Consider the following 20,162-nt stretch of genomic DNA (forward strand, 5'->3'; position numbering starts at 1 on the left):
CAATCTCACAGATCTTGTGTCTGGCCATGGTGGAAATGTAAGTGGGGAGCAAGGCACTGGACACAGTCGGCAAACCCACAGGGAGAAAGCAAAGAGGACCTGGGAGATGGGAAGAGCCAATGCTGAGGGGGTCGTGCTTTTGATCTGGGGAAACCGCTAATGACAGTTCCTTACCCAGTGGGCAGAGGATTTTGGCAGAGGTTGGGTTGCCAAGCAGGAGAGGCAGCTGAGAAGTGTGAGTTAGAGGAGTCCCTCAGAGTAGGGCAGTACACAGGACATCCTAACTGGGTGAACCAGCTCAGCTTGATTCCACTGTGTCTGTCTTGTCTTGTAGGAGCCTTTCCTCCTCCCCAGGGCCAGAAGGAAGCTGTTTCCAGAGCAATGACCCTCAGCAACGTGTGGATACTCCTCATTCAGTCCTTTGCGTTTTTGTCAGGTTACCTGTGGTACCACGTCATTCAGTATTTTTACCATTGTCTATTTTAGGAACTGACTTGGACTTGCTACATAGGAGTTCAGACTTCTTCATACATGTGCATTATTTTACATGTGCAAATCAAATATACAAATCAAAATATATAAAAAGAAAAGGAAATTCAATGGATGGATTAATGTTTATCCCCCTTTGGGATATTTTAAAACTCTACTACAATGAGGATCAGTAATACAATGATGTGCTAAGATATTTTAAGAACTTCTGTGTTTTAAAGAGATACACTCTACCATACATTTACTCAAGCATCACACTGGGAGAAGAGGAAATCATAAAATCATCCTAGAAGACTCCGAAAGAAACTATTGCCACCAGATGCACTTAGTCATCCCCTGTGACTCACTTGTGACCTTTAGTTCAGGTTCAGAAGCTATGCTCCTCTTTCCTAGGACAGAGCGCCACAACATTAATGTGTCTACCCTTCATGCTGAGGTACTGGTAGCCTGGAGAGCTGGTGGGCACATCCTGAGGAGTGGTCTCACCATCTGGCAACCCTGGCTAAGGTGCAGTATGGGCGTTCCCTGAGGAGTAGTGTGCACGCCCACCTGACCTCGCAGACCCTTGGAAGGCCAGCTCAACCCAGTACCGTGTTTACATGTGCTAGTGCTCTCCCTCCCTTCAGGAGAAGGGAGCACCCACTTTCTCTTTTTGTATAGAAGGCATATCATAGAATAATAATTGTATTTTACAAAATGCACTTTTATCAGATGCAAATATAGCAAAGGATAGTGACCTAGCCTGAAGCAAAGGGAAGCCTCATCCGTGAGCAGGCTCCCAGGAGGCTTTCCTGTCTGTGCTTGCCCATGATGCTCTAGCACCATCTTCATTGGTCACCTCCCTGACCCCAACCCCTGCTGGTAGCTGGATCCCCTCCCCCAACTTTGATATTTTAGCACCAAATGTATTTGGGGGCGGTTAAAGCAAAGCATCACAAAACATTTAAATGACCAGTTTCAGGGAATTAGAGTAGCTTTTAGGAAATAAGAGGTAGAACCAGACCTTGGCTTGCAATAGTGACAAGGCCTCTTGTGGACCCCAGGGTCTGTATGTTCTCTCGTTATGTCAAGCAGCTGCCCCTCTCAGGGTGGCAGGAACAGGAGACAGCAGTTCAAAAACTCTTCCCAGTCTCTTCCAGTTGTCTTCTAAGAGGGCAAAGTCAAGCAAGTTTCTGTTCATTGTAGAAAACTTCTTAAAGATTTGTTATTTTGTTCGCGTGATTTACCTTACAGGAGAACTAGACTTTACAAAAATGCGGGCTCTGTGTCAGTGTTGAGACAAAGGGTGGGTTTGGTTTAGAACAGTCAAACTCCTAAACTTGAAAGTCAGTAAGTCAGCAATTGTTTTCTGTGGCATGGGCACTGCAGATTCCCCTCTTGTTACTAATAACACAAACAACAGTTCTGAGAAACAGGTTGTAAAACAAAAGTAAAGACTAATGTTTTCTGTTTTCAAATAAACCAAAAAGAGTAAAAGGAGAGATGTGAATTTTCCCCAGTTGTGCGGGAACCAAATAAACAGCAAATAAAAGCCCCTCACAGCTTCATCTTTAGCAAACCCCAAGCATGTACAGAAGAGAATGATGTTACCTGAAATACCTCACTGGTTCCACACTGCTGGAAACTGAAGAAGGCTTTGGTGTGATAGCAGTTGTTACAAGACCTAAGCATTAGCTCTGGTGTACAGGGACAGTGGATGCATGAGAGCAGTCTCAGGATGAACTGAATTGAGAGAGACATTAGTTAGTTGTCTGGGGGAGAAGCTGCTCATTGTCAGCAGAGAGTGCTAGATGGCAGAGCATTTCCTCATTGCAAAGCCAGCTACAGACGACAGTGGCCAGTTCCTGTAAGGAGATATATATATACATACATACATACAGAAAGTGACTGGCCCACTTTCACCACTGCTGAGGAGTATGACAGTTAAGAATACATGCTAAGTTAAATTCACTCTTCTAAGGTGTTACTTTCAAATACAGTTGTTGCCACAGTCTCTGGTGTGACAATGCCTGTAGATGTGTGAGCTGACCTTTGACAGTAGAGATGAGCTGTAAATACATGTGTATTTGGTCTGTCCTACACCTCTCCAGTCCAACATGTCTTCTGTGTACAAAACATATAAAACATGCTTGTTTGAGAGTATTGGTACTGCCTTCTCAACAGTAGCTGGAGTCCACCTGCTTGTACTAGGGAATGTGACGAGAAAATAAACAGGTGTTCTTTATGGCCATCTTGAGAAGCCACACTATGCCACTCTAGAGAGATGAATAGAACTCCCCATTTGTGCTCAGTGTGTACAGTGGGATGCAAGGGAGTTATTGTATTCAGTCAGGGGCGGGGGGAGGGGGAAGCAAGGCTGTGTCAGTTCACACTGGCATCCTTAGGGCTGCAGCTCTTTTTGCCCTCAGCTGGGTTGCCAGGCTTTCTACCGCAGGCAGGCTGGGCAACTCAGTACTAGTCCTTGGACCACAGGAGGGACCAAGCAACAGCTCACCTCATTTCAGAAATGGTTTTATGCAGTGACAGAGAAGCCAGTGAGCAGAGGAAGCAGGAAAAGCAAAAATGGAATGAAACTTGAATAGACGGGGATTTACTAGGAAGTGTGAGAATGATAGCTGTGGGTTCAGATCTATTATTAGTTCTTGGTATTACAACTCTCAATTCCTACAGTAAGAAACTAGGGAATGCTGAAGAAGTCATCAATTACAGGGTAGTTAATCCAGTATTAAGTCATAGGAAGCCAAAAATTCGATTTTCTGTAAGAATTTCTGAATTTTTACTCTCATTGAACTTTTTCTTCTAGGGATGCTTACTACTTTAAAAGTTGACTTTAGTTCTTATCCTGACTAACCTTTGTCTGTGAGTTATGACTGTGTTAGTGAGTAGTTAAGTAACAGGAAGTCAAGACAACCAGCAGGAGGAGAAAGCACCAAAGCCAGCAGGCATAACCTGAAGGCTGGAAAAGGCAAAGTTGGTGCAACTGGAATTGTCCTGGAGGTGGAGTCTTAGGTCAGCCACTTCGGCCCTCAGTGGTGGCAGCCCTCGGGTGGCTGTGGTGCTGCTGTCTGGGAGGGTGCTGAGGAAGCTCCTCACTCATGGCCATGTGGCTTTCTTGTCATTAGTCAGTCTTAGTGATGTATTTGACAATCGGTACCTTAAAGACGTGCTCACCTAGTTGTTCATAGCTACGATCAGAGATGGTCTCTGAGCATAGGTGGTCTTATGTATCCGGTGTGTGTTTAAAGAGAAAAATGTTTGTTTGCGTCACCGACCAGGAAGGGTTAACTGATCTTTTCTGTGGTTTTTCATCCTTTCCTTTGAAGTCACTACACAATAATGAACACAGGATTTCTCTCCAAAGTTGTCATTACAGAGTGTGTTGGGCTCTGGTCCACAAGGATGGACGGTAATGGTCTTCCATGGGATTTTTGCCCTGCAAGTACTCTGAGCCTGGTCTCTGTCCGCAGGAGGGGAGAGCCAGACAGCAGTGCACAGCAGGCGTGCGAGTTCACCGTGGTGGCTGGAGACTGATGTCTGGGACCACAGGGGAGCCGGCATGCTCTGAGCATGCGTCATGCCCCAGCCCTCCTCAGGAAGCTCAGAGTGGGCTCTGAGGATGCGCTGAGGCTCCTAGTTGTTGGGGAAGAATGGCCAGAGTCAAATGAAAGATGCAATCTGGAGTTTTCTGAAAAAATTCCATCTGAGGATTTTTACATTTAATATTTTTTTAAAACAATCTAGAGAGCAAAAAAATGTACATGTATTGTAGCTGCAAAGTGTGCAGATGCTTTGGGTGGCTTTGTCTTACTGTGTAAAACTGTTGAACACGACTGTGGTGCACAAATTCTTTCTGTGTAAGGAGTCTATGCATTTTACAGTAACATCTTATGATTGGTAATGAGACAGTTATACAGTCAACTGCCATCTTTCTTATTAAGTGCTTTCACTTTCCTTAGTTATTACAAAGTTTATTTATTTTCTACAGGTGGGTTTTGTGTTCATGATGCTGTAATGTTTACTTCAGCTAGTTGAGCTCTGTGTGGTCTGCATGTCACAATGTGTGTTCTGAGGTGACTGTAAAGGCTGTGACAACTGTAATTCGATGTTGTAAAGGGCTGGTCACCTGTGGATCTGGCTTCTGAATGCATCGGGGATGATTTTACCAGATCACCTTTTCAGAAATTTATATGTTGTAAACACCAAAAGAAGCATTTTCTCAGCAAAAATTAATAGCTGGTTCTATTTTTTTTTAATGTAGAGAAAATAAAGTTGATTTCCTTTTTTTCAAAAACAATGCTTTTAATTCTTAAGTGGGGGTGGTGTCTGCTGTGCGGAGCTCCTCGGCAGTCCGTGCTGCAGCAGTGCCTGGAGCGCAGCATTCATGGCCGGGGAGAGAAACCTTCAGGTTCCTTCTTGGGCTTAAAAAGACTTGGCCCTCTCTCCAGTCCTCTCATTTGGTGTGAGCTCCTGGGAAAATTATGTAAATATACATCCATGTGTTATAAAGTTTGCTGGTAACATATTTGATGCAATTAGCAAAGAATAAAATATATTTTTGTTTTACAATAAATCCTTACAATATAATTATCATTGCTGAGCCCTCAGAGCCAACTTGTGACAATATCAACCGTGATTTGATTGGTAGCTTTATGCCCTGCCCTGCTACACCAACCATCTCCAGATAAACTCTGTCTATTGTATGATTTATATTAAACTCTTACCCATGTACAGAACCTCCTTTTAGTTTCAACGTCAGCTAAAAGTTTAGATAATTTATTTTTAATTATATTAAACCCTAGAGTTAAATGATCAGCTCTTAGAGGCAAGCTGGAGCTGCCTTCGTCACACTGCTGTCCTGGTATTTTGTGTTTTGATTTGTTTTAATTACTAGTGTTGAATAAAATTCTCAGAATTGATTTACTCACTGCTATCACTGGCCCTTGCAGGTTTGAGAGTGGAAAGGGACTGAGAGTAGCAAGAACAAGGGGACTTTCAATCCTGGAAAGCCTGAGGACATCAGGCTTCCCAGGGAGCGCAGGGGCCAGCACGCCAGATTCTCAAAGATGGGTGAATGTGTACACCTATCACTAAGATTTTATTTTTTGGACATTAAAAACATTGATGGTTTAGTTGTTTGTTTGTAGAATGTGTCCAACCCATTGAAACCTTTAATATATTAAACTATCTTGCACAATCCTACCAAGTAAGTTAAATTGTTACCGTTGAGCCTACCTCTTCTTTTCCTGGCTGCATTTGGGATGCTGGTTGGGTGAGGCTGCAGTTTGTTTCCCCTCTAAAGTACTTTATGTGGAAGACAACAGATTATGGGCCCAAAAGGAGATTTGAGGCTTTTTGCGATCTGTTGCTGACCAGCCCTATTCCCTATGAGTTTGGGGAAAGCCATTGTTTTTAACACCCACTTAATATGAAAATGTTTGTTTAAAAAAATGTTTCTTGCTGGTGAAAAATGTATTTTTAAAAGGAAAAACCAAAATCCTCTTTTGGTCTGAGAAGTCAGCTGTATGAGCAGGTGTGACCATGTCATAACATGCTGATGTCATAGAAATCAATAAATTTTTATCTCTCAGGAATTGGGTGACCTTGTTCTTAACTCTTAAAGGCTGGAAGAAGGTAGAGGTGGGGAGAATCTGGCTGGAAGAAGACTAGAGGTGGGGAGAAGCTGGCTGGAAGACTAGAGGTGGGGAGAAGCTAGCTGGAAGAAGACAGGGGTGGGGAGAAGCTGGCTGGAAGACTAGAGGTGGGGAGAAGCTGGCTGGAAGACTAGAGGTAGGGAGAAGCTGGCTGGAAGAAGACAGGGGTGGGGAGAAGCTGGCTGGAAGACTAGAGGTAGGGAGAAGCTAGCTGGAAGAAGATAGGGGTGGGGAGAAGCTGGCTGGAAAACTAGAGGTGGGGAGAAGCTGGCTGGAAGACTAGAGGTAGGGAGAAGCTGGCTGGAAATAGACAGGGGTGGGGAGAAGCTGGCTGGAAATAGACAGGGGTGGGGAGAAGCTGGCTGGAAGAAGATAGAGGTAGGGAGAAGCTGGCTGGAAGAAGATAGAGGTAGGGAGAAGCTGGCTGGAAGAAGATAGAGGTGGGGAGAAGCTGGCTAGAAGAAGATAGAGGTGGGGAGAAGCTGGCTGGAAGACTAGCGGTGGGGAGAAGCTGGCTGGAAGAAGATAGGGGTGGGGAGAAGCTGGCTGGAAGAAGATAGAGGTGGGGAGAAGCTAGCTGGAAGAAGACAGGGGTGGGGAGAAGCTGGCTGGAAGACTAGAGGTAGGGAGAAGCTGGCTGGAAGAAGATAGAGGTAGGGAGAAGCTGGCTGGAAGACTAGAGGTAGGGAGAAGCTAGCTGGAAGAAGATAGGGGTGGGGAGAAGCTGGCTGGAAAACTAGAGGTGGGGAGAAGCTGGCTGGAAGACTAGAGGTAGGGAGAAGCTGGCTGGAAATAGACAGGGGTGGGGAGAAGCTGGCTGGAAGACTAGAGGTAGGGAGAAGCTGGCTGGAAGACTAGAGGTAGGGAGAAGCTGGCTGGAAGAAGATAGAGGTAGGGAGAAGCTGGCTGGAAGACTAGAGGTAGGGAGAAGCTGGCTGGAAGAAGATAGAGGTGGGGAGAAGCTGGCTGGAAGACTAGAGGTGGGGAGAAGCTGGCTGGAAGAAGATAGGGGTGGGGAGAAGCTGGCTGGAAGAAGATAGAGGTAGGGAGAAGCTAGCTGGAAGAAGATAGAGGTGGGGAGAAGCTGGCTGGAAGAAGATAGAGGTAGGGAGAAGCTGGCTAGAAGAAGATAGAGGTGGGGAGAAGCTGGCTGGAAGACTAGAGGTGGGGAGAAGCTGGCCACTGTGAGTGGTCCCCTTTCACAGTCAGGAAGGAAAACACTCCCCGGTGGGTGCCATTGTGCCATGTATGCGGAAGAAACTGGTAACCAAGGAGCAGGACACAGTGGGCTTGAGACTCACTCTAGAGGCAGGGATGCGTACTCATTGTTTGGCTGAAGCAGGAGAGTTACTTACTTTTATGTGCATGGGTGCTTTTGCCTACGCTTTCATGCCGGTGGCCCCTGAGGTCAGAAGGAAGCATCAGCTCCTCTGGGACTGGAGTTACACTTTTAAGTTGCCACATTGTGCTGGAAATTGAACCTGGGTCCTGGAAGAGAAGCCAGTACTTTTGGGGGTCCAAGGCAAGGGATGGCATTGAAGACAGTGTTTCTCTGTGTAGCTATGTTGGTCCTGATACTTGCTCTGTAGACCTGGCTGACCTTGAACTCAGAGGACCACCTGCCTCTGCCTCCAGAGTGCTGGGATTAAAGGGCTGTGCCTCAACACTGGGCTCAAGGAGCCAGTACTCTTAACGACTGAGCCCACCTCCGAAGCCCCACTTGGTGTTATTGAGGAAATGTGGAACTGAGTGAGAGCGTGGATATACCAATTACCGGTTTGGGTTCCTTTGTTTCCCTTTGGTATAAAAACTATCAAGTCTTAACTGCAGTTTTCTATCAGTTGATACTGTATCAGGACCAGCTGATGGTTAGGTGAGGGCAAAGAAAATAACCAAAGGTGAGTGATCAGAAGAACTGGAGCTCTGAGAAGAGGAACCAAAGCTATTGGGTAATACAGGGAAGAGCAGGCACTGCGGTCCACAGCAGGTATGCACACTCCAGACACACAGACTGCAATGAAATTAGGACTAGGAAGTCAACTTCCATTCGTATATGCCTACCTGCATTTCTGATGACTGTCCCCTGAACAGGAGAAAGGCATACCTAACTCACTAGGAATCTCCCTCCAGAGGCCCAGCAAAGGGACAGTTCGCCATGCTGATGACTCAACGCCCTTCCTGTAACCAAGGCTCCCACAATCCACAATAAAGCTTTTTGTCTACCCTGGTGTGTACATGTTCCAACGAAGACAAAGGGTGACACTAGTGTTTGGGCCTGTCTTGGATACATTGAATGCTTATGTGGGACAATGGGCAGTGGCAACTCAGCTTCCAAAAGCACAAGTAGCCAACACGGCTTTGTGGAACACAGCCCAGGAGCAGCAGCACTTCCACCAGGGACTTCCCCTGCGGAACCTGTGTCAAGAGGAGTGAGAAATCGTCTTTGGAGGTCAGCTCTACGGTACCTTCCTCGGCTATTTGAATAAGAACATTGTGTCTAGGAAAGTTCTCACACTTGACAAATGTGCCAGCAATATCATTTGAAAAATGCTCTGAGCTACCAAACACTTAAAGGATGGTTAAATCTGTGGTACTGACTCATTCATGTAAGGCATGTTAATCACACTAACAGCTAGCTCAAAAGTTATGGCTCATGCCTAGTGTGCACAGGGTCCGATCCTCAGAGGTAAAAAGATTGGTCTTGCCAAACACTGTGAGGTATACTGTAATCCCCACCCCCGGGAGGGTGGACAGACAAAGCAGGAAGATAGAAAACTTGAAACTAGCCTGGACTACACGGTGGTGAGCTGGAGATCAGCCTAAGCTACAGAGTAAGACTCCGCAGTCTATGCATGGTTTGTGGCACCAATCAGCACATGTCTCATTGGTCTTCAGAGTTGGGGGAACATTTCCTTCTTTGGGTTGGTGTGTGTTCTTGTGCAATTTCACCCCACACAGCATTTGGACAGCTGCTTTGAGAACTGAGGACTAACTGGTTCTCGGTCCCTAAGTTGGAAGGTGATGAACTGTTTTTGTAGAAGATCCAAGTTAATTCCCAGCACCCTTGTTGGCCTGAATCTCCAGGGCCAGGGATCCTACATGCTCCCCTGAACTGAGCAGTACCACATCCTACACAGATGCACATACATGATTTAAAATAGTCTCCTTTAGAAAGAATGCCAAAGGTTAAGTCTAAGTATTACTGTTTTTTAGGCTTTTGGGACAGGGTTTCTCTGTGTAGCCCTGACTGTCCTGGAACTAGCTCTGTAGACCAAGCTGACCTCAAACTCAGAAATCTGCCAGCACTGCCTCCTGTGTGCTGGGATTAAAGCACTGGTAGATTTTGAAGTAAACAGAATAGTCCCAAGCACTAAAGGACAGTGCCTTAGAATAACCCCTGACTCTCATAGAGACATCTCAGCCTCCAAACAAAGTTTGAGGTCTGCGGCTTTTACCTTTTCCATGTGGATGGGACCTGTTTTGCCCTATTCAGTGTGAGCGGGAAAGAACACTTTCATTTTAGACTAAAGGAGAGACTCTGATCACATACTTCCTGTTCTTTCTGAATTCTAGGTCTGAAACTGACCGAGGGCAACTAGGAGCATCTAGTGCCTGTCTTTCCTTCGACTGCCAGGGCCCACTGACGAGGACCAGAACCTGGGGCTCTGCCCATTGAAAAATGTATTTTCCTCTCAGTTCCATTCCTTGTATGTCAAACAGGGAGCTGCCAAGGAATGGTTTTCAGGGCACAGGGAGTGGGTGTGCTTTGTAGTGAAGGAGAGCTAATGAGTACGACTGTGTTGCTGACCCCACACAAACTGTTCTAATGCCCTCAGACAGCAACAGGAATGAGCTTTGAGGTCACAGAACCAATTAGGAACTCAAGGAGACAAGCATAGAGGAAACCGGATCGGCTAGACAGAAGCATTACATACTCTCAATAGAGACCTATTTTTTGCTTCTGAGACGTGATGTCACCTGTGGTAAGGACCTTGAACTCATTATCAGATGGGAGAGAAATATTTCTGGTGTTTGGTCCTCTCTGCATAGTTCTTATGGAAGCCACGGCATTGAAAGCTGCTAAAACTTTTAGATAGATGAGCATAGTCCTGAAACTCGTTCTCCTGTCTTTGGGCACAAGTCCCTGAAATCTGACCCTTTACATTGTTAAGTACTGTGCTGGGTGCTCAATTCTAAGGAACTGAGGAAGCACAGGAGGTAGGCAGTGTAGGGTTGGGTCTTGGTGATCCTTCCTTGGGGATCAGTGTTGACTACAAAAGGACCTACCCGGGACAGCAGGTGTGAAGAGCTGGCATTTCTAGCTGCTCTCACAAGTTGGAATAGGTATAGAGCTCATGTTTTGGTTGATCCTGTTTCCTACGGTGCAGGTCTAGGGTGAACACCACATGGTTCTTGAAGCTTCTGTGCCCTTTCCTTGCCTGGCCTTTCTCACAGCCTGCTTGGTCCTCTTCCCTCCTGTGACTGGTGTTGCTGGCTAACTGTTTAAAGCAGTTGTTTTGTGTTCAGTGTCTGCATGGGTTTCCTTGGGCAGTGGTGGAGAGGAGCTCTGGGACCCAGCTTGGTTCTTCCTCCTTTAAGTAGATGTCTATACACACATGGAAAATCCACTTTGGCTCCCACCGTCTTGGAACTGTCATTCAAAGTGAAGTACATCTGAGAGAAAGTCTCAGGGCGGGGCGGGGGCGGGGAGTTGATTGGGGGATACAAGGAAGACAAGCTGAGGGAGCACCTCAGAGCAGCTACAAGGAGAAGGCTGCACAGACAAGGTTAATGGTTTCCTTGGAGAATGCCCACCATGCTGCATCGAGGAGGGAACATAGGGAGGTCACCTGAATCTTGAAAGGGCTTAGAAAGCCTCAGAACTCGTCACAAGCGTGGAGTCCACGGGGACAGGCACTCTCTTGTCACTGGAAAAGGTCACACAGAGGCTGAGCTGGATGGTGCCAGGGTAAGCAAGGGTGGGAGGTTACAGCTGAGAAGGGTTGGAAAAGCTGGCCCTTTTCCCTGCTCCTCCCACCTCCCCATGTACCCTTGTCACAGGGAGTCTGGTCAAAGCCTCCACTGTCCTGGCTTTTCTGTTGCTCTCAGAGGAGGGAGGAGCAGTGAGCTCAGCCTAACCCCACCCAGCACAGAATCTGTAGAGGCCTCTCATAGTTTAACTCACCAGAAACAACCATCATTGGTGTGACCCAGTGCAAAGTGAAATTGCCAAGGTCCTGCTTCAAAGCATTAAGAATTGTGACAATGTTCAGAACACTCAAAACAAGGGAGGTCACACTGAAATGACTCAAAATGTCAGCTTTCCAGGTACCAGCACTGAGAGGTGAAATGGACACAGGGCCCACTCCCTAACCCAGAAGCTATCTGCAATTGCTGCCTGGGAAAACCAGTTTTCTCCAAAGGCCATGTCAATGGGTATGCCAGACACACTGTGGGGCAGACCCTGTCCAGAAGTAGCTGCCACCCAGCACAAAACAAATTCCACATTACTGGTTTTGTTGTTTTGTTTTCTGTTTCTGTTTGTTTCAGGGTTTTGGTCTTATTGGGGTTTTTGTTTTGATTATTTGTTTGAGAAAGAGAACATGGAGTTAGGTAGTAGGAAGATGGAGAGGATCTGGGAAAAGTTGGGGGAGAGGAAAACATCAAAATATATTGTATGAAGAAAATTAGAAAGAATACAGAAATATATATATATTTAAAATATATATTATATACTATATATATAACAAATATATATATATCAGCCCTGCCACAAGGGCCATCAAGAAGGGAATGAGGAAGGGAGAGAAGCCAGGTCCCTGGGGGAGGAGTCAGACTCCTGTGGGAGGCCCAGGCTGAGGAGGGATGGTGATCGCTAAGGAGACCTCAGTGTCTGCTCTCTGCTGCTCTTCTCATGCTATGAACATGAACACTAGGGGAAGGAAGAAAACTCAACTGTATCCCATCCTCCTCCCAGGCAATAAACAAGGTGCTCCTGGACACTAGGGAAGGATGAAATGTTCAAATGTAAGGACCCCAGAATTTCCCCAAGAAACAGGGTACCCAGCCAGGTTCTTACTGTCCCCCAAGTGGGTACAAAAGGGTCCCCTGGCACAGCAAACACTTCAAGGTCCAAAGCATTTAGGCCTGAAGTCAGAAGCTGCTGAGGGTGAGGTCCTTAGGACCACACGTGTTGTCACAGTGGGAACTGAGAGCCAAGGCAATGTGGCAGCACCAAGACACCTGTATGATGGCCTTTGGGTTTCCTGGGGACAGCCTCCCAACAGTATGTGGACATTGCAAGATCTGTGGCTCCTCTCTCCCATCTTCTGCATTACAAGGACCAACACAGAGGCAGAATTGTGGAGCAGTGGGAGGGAGCAGTGAACTGTTGTGTACTGAGTGTTTACTGAAAAGAGGCATAAAAGGGGACAGGCTATGTTGCCATTACAGCACAGGTGGCATTGGTACAATCTAGGGATCTTCATAGGGTTCATTCATTTTCCCTGTCAATCAAAGAGCTAAAAGGCAGGAAAAACACAGCAGGTAGCAACAAATGACAAACTTGATCACAAATGAAGAAGTGTGCACATACACACAGCAAAGCACACATATGTGTGCGCACGTGCACATACATACACACACACACACACACACACACACAGAGAGAGAGAGAGAGAGAGAGAGAGGAGAGAGAGAGAACGCAAAGCCTACAGAAAGACACTCCCCAGATCAGAAAGGAGATGAGATCTGTTTTCTCTCTAGAGAACTGGAGTTGTTTGGGGTGGCTTGGAATTGGTTCCCTTTCCCGAATTCTGGGTCAGTCAGCAAAGGAAGAGAAGCTGATGTGCCCACAGCTCCACATAAATGTGGTTAAGACTAGCCTTGAATGTACTTGACCAGCCTGAACCAGTCAGCAAGAATAAGGGGCAGCTGGTGGGACAAAGGTCTAGAAGGCTTGCATATCCACACCTTGGAGCTTGTTAGATTGGCAGATTGTCTGGAACCCAAACTGCTAGAACAAGCCAACTGCAAGAATGGTGGAGACACCTGATCCCAAGTCACAACAGGATTCTTCCAGGTCCTTATCATAGGAGCTCAGGCCTGAACTTAGGACTTATCTGGCAGAGGGGCTATTATGCCTGCCCTGTCTGCCTTCTGGGTTCCCAGGGGTTCATCTATATGGGAATGTGTATACACAAGGGTGAGTCGTATGGGCACGGGTAACATAAGATACACATTACAAAAATGAGCTTTCTCGGGGTTAGGGATTTAGCTCAGTGGTAGAGCGCTTGCCTAGCAACTGCAAGACCCTGAGTTCGGTCCCCAGCTCCGAAAAAAAGAAAAAAGAATGAGCTTTCTCATTGGGCTTGGCACCATCTACCCATCCACAGACCTGGATCTAAGTGAAATGTTTCCTATTCTCTGAGAGCCAGAGGATGCCTATCCTGGTACCACGGTACCACAGAAGGGAAGAGGCCCCCAAAAGTCTGCACACTGGAAAATCTATTCGCATAGTAACGATATAGAAGTGCGGACCTGTGAGAGGAGACAGGATCAGGAGGGTGCTGCCCTTGAAATGGGTAACGATTGGTCACAGGGGTCAGTCAGAGAGGAAGTGAGTTCCTGAAAAAAAGGCTGAGCCCCTTTCTTCCTGCTCTAGTATGTTTCCGTTAAGACAAGCCTTGCTATAGCAGAGGCGAGCCTAGAACTCACTACGGTGCCTAGGCTGGCCTTGAGCTGTGGAGGAGGAGCCCTACACCCCCAGCTGTTATAGACATCTGATGGAAACTCAGCTTCTCCATGTGATCCACCACCTCCCTCCAAGACTAGGTTTTAGCATTAACCACTCAAGCTCTGTGGTACCTGGTTCATGTTCCCAACTACATAATTTCTCTAACGTAAGAGATCTTGGCTACTGAGGCTGTACATCTAGTGAGGACAAAGCCAAGTCTGACCCAAGGACTTGGACTAGAGATGGTGGATTTCCAGAGTCTGTTGTGATCATCTTAGATCCTGGAGGAGGAGGCAGGAGAAAAACAGTAATGTCCCAGAGCACCAGCAGTAGCCATGTGCAGTAAGCCAGGACAGAATGGTCAGTGCCCTGACGGTGAACATTTGATCTTTGACTCAGGTTCAACCACTAATAGCTGTCCTTGCTCCAAAAGTGCAGAAGAACACACAGCGCCAGCACACAGAGCACTCCCGGATGCTCGGGTCAATGCTCAGCACAGGGGCAAGTGCCCAACGCACAGTGGTATTGGTAAATACAGAACTCTTACTAACTTGCAGCCCTGCACTCAGTGGGAGCCTCAGAGCTTCAGGGCACACATGCAGAGTTCAGGGTGACTCTCACACTGTGATTTTGCTGTTTACAATGTGTCTCCCAAGAGCCCCACATGGAGGGGCACAGCCTGACATTCCTAAGCTCAAGAACAAAATCAGGACAGATAGACCCCGGCAGCCTGCACAGGGGTTAGCCTTACCTCATACATTCATCTCCTGGGGCCGCCATAACCAACTGATCCTAACAGGACTGCTTCAAAAGACAGAAATGTATTAGAATTAACACATGTTGGGATTGTCGGCTGTCCTAAATCACAGCGTTACCAAGGCTGGTCCTGCCCCTGCTTCTGGTGACTCACAGAGGCCTTGGCTTGTGCCTCCATCTCTGCTCCACCTGAGTTTCCTTTCCCCATCTCCATAGCTTCTCTCCTTAGAACTTTGCCCGTTCCATTAAGAGCTCTGAACTCAGGACTCTCAATCTCGATCCATCTCAAGATCCTGGGAGAGTTTTGTCTTCTGAGGCAACAAACTGGGGTGATGTGAGTCCAGGACTGTCCACAGTTAACACTGCTCTCACAGAACTCTGAGGAAAGCTCTGACGCTAGGAGAGAACGTGGTCCACACAGAGCCAGAAACTGCAGAGAGAAGGGTAAGGTTGGTGAGTCCAAATGCCCGGTGTGGGCCTGAGGCCAGCTCCCCCAGGTTATCCAGACTTGTGGTTCTTTGCATTGTTTTACCTGCCCTAAGCTGAGTCTCTCTCATTTATAAGCGTTCTCAGGCTGAGGATGGTTTCTTTAGTGGATTACTTGCTAGAACGCATGAAGCCCTGGATTGGATTCCCAGTACTGTATAAACCAACCATGGCGGCACGAGCCTGCAATCCCAGCACTTGGGAGGTGGAGGCAGTAGGATTAGAAGGTCAAAATTATCTCCAGTCACACAGTGAGCTCGGTATAGCCCGGGCTATACTGAGAAACTGTCTATACGTACATAAATGAGCTCATCTTAGTTACTCAGCTTTAACTGTCAAATTGACAGAAACTAGTATTTATCTGGGAAGAGAGTTCAATCAAGGAACTGCTTCTCATAACGGCCTCTGGGCACGTCTGGGGCAGGGACTGTTCACTGAGGTAGACTGGCCCAATCTACTGTGTAGATAACACCATCCCCCAGGCAGATGGTCCTAAACCTTGTAAGAAAGCTAGCTGAGTGCCAGCCAACAGCTCCTCCACGGTTCCTGTTGTATCTCTTTGTGAACGGAGTTTCCTGGAGAGAGACAAATGCTGTGTGCAACACGTGCGGCAGTCTCAGTACAGAGAAGGCGTGTAGCGATGAACAATAGGTTTGCAGTTTGCCTCTGCTGGGGCAAACTGTAGTCAGGGCCAGAGACCTTGTGGGGAAGGGGCGCCCCAGCTTCACTCCTCCAGCACCCCGAGCTAGTGGGAAGGAAGGCCACACAGACCTCTACAGCCACAGCTCCCTTACTTTGGCTTTCTTTTGTTTGCTTACTCGGCACCACTCCCGAGTGGAACTCGCTGCTGGCTTACTCGGACTCCGGGGTTCACTGACCTTCTGTTCAGCCCAGTCTCCCTGGTGCTGGCCAAAGCCCAAGGTAATCCCGGAGATCACTCTGAGTGTTGTTGGTAAACGATCCAGGAGATTAGGTTACTGCCGGATAAAGTTCACCGCCTTTGTTCAGGGCCACGTGACGCTGCAGGAGGAGGAACAGGGGTATGAATTATTGAGGAAATCTCAGGTTCTCACCGATTCCCTAGTGATGCTGATATGCTCTGAAACCCGAGAGTCATGACCCTTGGGTGCTATAGCTAGGATTGAGCAGGAGCCAGAGCCAGCCGCGGATTGAGACCCAGAGTCTAGTGGTTCATCGCAGCCCCATGTGGGAAGCCCTGTCCAGCTAGGAGTTCCCAAAAGATCTGCAGAGAGGAAGGAACGGCCCACGGATAGAAACCCAGCAGAAAAATCACTCTAGCTTCGAGCACTGTGAAGACAGAGAAAACGGGCCCTGCCTCCTGCCGGAAGAGCCCAGTGGAGGCGTGGTCACTCCCAAAAAGATATTCAGTCCATCGTGGGAGGCCTGATAACAAGGTCCAGGAAAGGCATAAACACCAGCAGGAGACCGGAACTAGCCAAGCTGCTGTAGGGGCTCAGCCCAGGGTTAGTACTCAAGCAGCCCCTCTCCCCTGAAGCCTCTCCAGTGCAGAACCTTTGCAAAGCATTCTGGGAACTAACTAGATTCCTGCTCCCCACCCCCACTCCCTACTCCCCCACCCCGGTGCATCATGGGATTCCTGAGAGAAGCAATGGCTGCAAGGGTCTTGCCTGCCACCTTAAGTCCTGGGCTACTATCTGGAAGACGGGGAAGGAAGGAGATATGAGAGGCAGCTTGGCCTCCATTTCCTGGCTTCCTTCACTCATCTGGAGGCAGCTCACATGTTTGCTCAGGCTTCTGGCCACCTGCCCTTTGACTCATACTATCTTAGACAGATATGCTGCTAAAGTGTGTGTGTGTGCGCGCCTGTATGTGTGCCCATGCAATCTTTTCACATGTATGAGTGCATGCACACATATATGTAGAGGCCAGAGGTCCTCCAAAGCATGCTCTCTGCCTTGGTTTTTGTTGAGATAGAGGCTCTCATTGGCCTGGGGTCTGCCTGACTGGCCAGTGAGCTGCAGGATCCCTCTCCACCTCCCCAGGGCTGGAATCCCAAATCTGCACCACGCCTGGCTTCCGTCCCTTTCAACTTCTGCATGATGTGCCAAATCTTTCCCAGAATACTGATGGTGCCTCCTCCTCTTCTCACTCATTCCTCAGACCAGCTGTGTGTCTCTCAAGCCACTGTGGGCTAAGAAGCAGTGACGAGTAAGACCTGGCTTCTGTCCTCATGAAGTACATGATGAAGAAAGGCCTCGGTTCTGCTCAGCTGCTCAGAGGCAGACTCTGATAAATCTCAGGGACACAGGGAAGGGGATGGGCACATCCCCCGCACCAGAAACCTGGAGGGGCTTCTTTGAGGTCGCACTTCTGGCTCCAAAATGAGGAGATGCTTAGTCTTTACTAAGACACTAGGCCTGTTCCTGAGGCCACCAAGTTTGTGGAAGTTTGTCACAGTACGTATAGATGATGAGCGTGACAATGTACAACCTAGTGTGTTACAAAGATTCCGGTGCAATTCCACACAGAAGGCTGTGGGAAAATGGGGAGGGGCGGCCAGGCGCTCGTGCAGACAAGTGTACAATCCTCCACAGCTTTTGACATACACAAAACAAACTCAAAATTTGGGCCAAAGCCCAAATGTAAGCAGAGTAGTGGCACATGCCTGTAACCCTGACATTCGGAGGCAGGCACAGGAGAATCATGAGATCAAGGCCAGCCTGAGCTATGTAGGTAACAAATGTCTCACACAAATAAGCAACCAAACTCAAAACAAAGGAAAAATACTGAATGCAAACCAAAGCCTTTGCTGAGCATGGCAGCTTGGAGCTGAAACCCAGGCACTGAGGAAGTTAAGGCAATAGGACTGCAGAGAGTTCAAGGCCTGCACTGGCTACAATGTGAATAGTATGCCAGCCACGGCTCTAACAAACAAAAAGTAAATCAAAAATACTAAGGATAAAAACAAAGCCACAAACCCCTTGCAGAACCAAACAAGAAAACCTGATGCTCTCCTGTTAAGTCAGGGTTCCTTAGCTGTAATGCCAAGCACAGACCATGCAATTTAAAACTTTATCCACCTGACAACTTAAAACAAAAGTCTCTGTTATCGCTTTAATTTTTTTTAATGTCTATTTTTAATGATGGTTCTTAAATGCTTTAACCTCCCTTTTAGCCCATCATCTACCAGCGGTAGTAGAAAAGAAAGGCTATGGGGGAGTGGACCTGTTCAGAAATTGTTCTTTGTAGTAAATCTCATCTGTGTCATCAGGAAATTAGTAGTTTAATTCACAGGTCAGCAGCTACAGCTCGATCCACTCACAAACGCTATATGGATACACCAGTAGTCCGATTTGGAAATGTTGGGATAGCAAAAGTGGTGACAGACCCAGCAGGAAGGGCCAGGCCTTAGTCGAATCAACACAAGTCGACAGGAAGGACCAGAGCCAATAGGAACATCAGAGGGCAGTTTCCTCCTGTGCCTCTCTCAGTGAATCAAAATGGAGATCAACGAAGAAGACGTTTGGTGATAAACATTTAGCTATGGGGTTGGGGATTTAGCTCAGTGGTAGAGCACTTGCCTAGCAAGCGCAAGGCCCTGGGTTCTGTCCCCAGCTCCGGGGGGGGGGGGGGCGGGGGGGGGGAGAATAAACATTTAGCTATGCAAACCAAAGCCCAGCCCCCTTCACCGTCTGCTGAGTTTTATATTCTCTCCTCGAGTCCCCCGCCTGTGTCCTCTCCAGGTCATGTCTCACCATGTGTCTTGCCTCAGCACGGGTTCTGTGTTTTTCTCTATGGAGTCCCAACAAATGGAGCTCGACTAACTGCACAGTGTAAGGCAGACCGACACATGTGTGTTGTTAGTGAAGAATTCTTCCTCACAGGTCTTTTCACGCATCCAGCACAACTGACTTTCCAAGGAACCCTTAAGTTTCCACTCCACTCTGTCCTTTAGGAGTCACTGCTGAAAGAATGAAGACCCGGTCACAGGTGAAGAGGGCGAGCAAGCGAAGACGATATATTTTGATTATTTTTTTTTTTAAAGAAAACTCTCGGGCTTAATAATAAATAACCCTTTAAAACCAGCAAAGGATTTTGCTTTTAAACTTGATTATTGTTTGCGCATTGAGACGACAGGAGCTCACTCTCAGAGATCCCCCTGCCTCCACTTTCCTAGTGATGAAAGTAAAGGCAGGAACCGTCTTGCTTAGCTATTTTAAAATATGTACGTGTGCGCGTGCCTGGGAGTGGGGATTCACTGGAGTGCAGCATCAGAGGAGGCCAGAAAAGGGTGTCAGATCCCCTAGAGCTGGAGTTTAAAGGGGTTGTGAGCTGCCTGATGTGGGTGGTGGGGACCAGAATGAGGTCCTCTGCAAGAGCAACACCTGCTTTGAACAGCTGAGCTATACAGGTTTAGCCCCAGGCAAACGAATTTTTAAATAAATTCCTCATCTAGCCACAGAAAGCCTTATGGATTCTCAAACTGTAAGGAAATGCAAATCAAAACCACAGGATGCTAAGACATCCTGATTAGAACATCAAAGCCAGTGAGCCTTGAGGATGTGGAGTACTGGCAAACAGGGCCAGTGGATTTCACCTCACTCCCCACCCCTCTCTCCCACCCACCCATAAAAGCAATGTTTCAAAGACAGCCAAGGGGAAAACATCTCCATCTCAAGAAAGACATTTTCTCTCAGCAATGGCATGGGAAACTTGCCTGAGGCAATTTACCTGAGGCATTAGACCCTCGGGCTATCAACGATCTAAGATGTGAGCTGCGGGCACCTGCATTGCAGAAGAAATACTACACACACTTGATGTGCAGCCCAACACACTTGATGACATCAGTGTGCCACATCACAAAGCCAGACATTCTCACTGGATGAGTAAGTCAGAAGGCAAAGTGGGCAGAGAAATCCCTAGGAAGACTCTATCGAAGCCAGTCTGCTGTAGCTGTCTCAGGCATGTAGCTGTCCCCATGACTACTTCTGGAATCAACTAAAACCCAAGTCTCTGGGCACACCTGTGAATGTTTTTCTTAATCATATTATTCGAAATAGGAA

General features: G+C 47.5%; 1 protein-coding gene and 1 long non-coding RNA gene across 15 annotated transcripts in view; one reads left to right on the forward strand and one right to left on the reverse strand.

The window, feature by feature from the left end:
* Lpgat1 (lysophosphatidylglycerol acyltransferase 1) overlaps positions 1–6,080 on the forward strand; it is a 71,223-nt gene extending 65,143 nt beyond the window's left edge. For 6 of the 7 annotated variants that reach the window (XM_087581594.1, XM_087581595.1, XM_087581597.1 and 3 more), the window contains one exon: positions 335–6,080. In XM_087581594.1, coding sequence (XP_087437720.1) covers positions 335–486 — 152 coding nt within the window. In that variant the 3' untranslated portion in view covers positions 487–6,080. The remainder of the gene's footprint in view (positions 1–334) is intronic. The other variant, NM_001109376.2, reaches the window with a different exon arrangement.
* Positions 4,784–19,932, reverse strand: LOC102555670 (uncharacterized). Of its 8 annotated transcripts, XR_015636290.1 has the most exons (8): positions 19,831–19,900; positions 18,855–19,063; positions 15,996–16,137; positions 15,164–15,692; positions 14,786–15,061; positions 14,627–14,676; positions 7,496–7,628; positions 4,784–4,956 (listed from the first exon to the last, which is right to left on the reverse strand). It is a non-coding gene; the product is annotated as an uncharacterized LOC102555670 (long non-coding RNA). The 8 variants fall into 8 exon arrangements; XR_015636286.1 differs by lacking the exon at positions 15,164–15,692 and having other exon boundaries at positions 19,831–19,932; XR_015636288.1 differs by lacking the exon at positions 15,164–15,692 and having other exon boundaries at positions 14,627–14,679.
* Positions 19,933–20,162: the final 230 nt, after the last annotated feature.

This window comes from Rattus norvegicus, chromosome 13, assembly GCF_021556685.1.
Source record: "Rattus norvegicus strain SHRSP/BbbUtx chromosome 13, alternate assembly SHRSP_T2T, whole genome shotgun sequence".
Taxonomy (NCBI): Eukaryota; Metazoa; Chordata; class Mammalia; order Rodentia; family Muridae; genus Rattus; species Rattus norvegicus.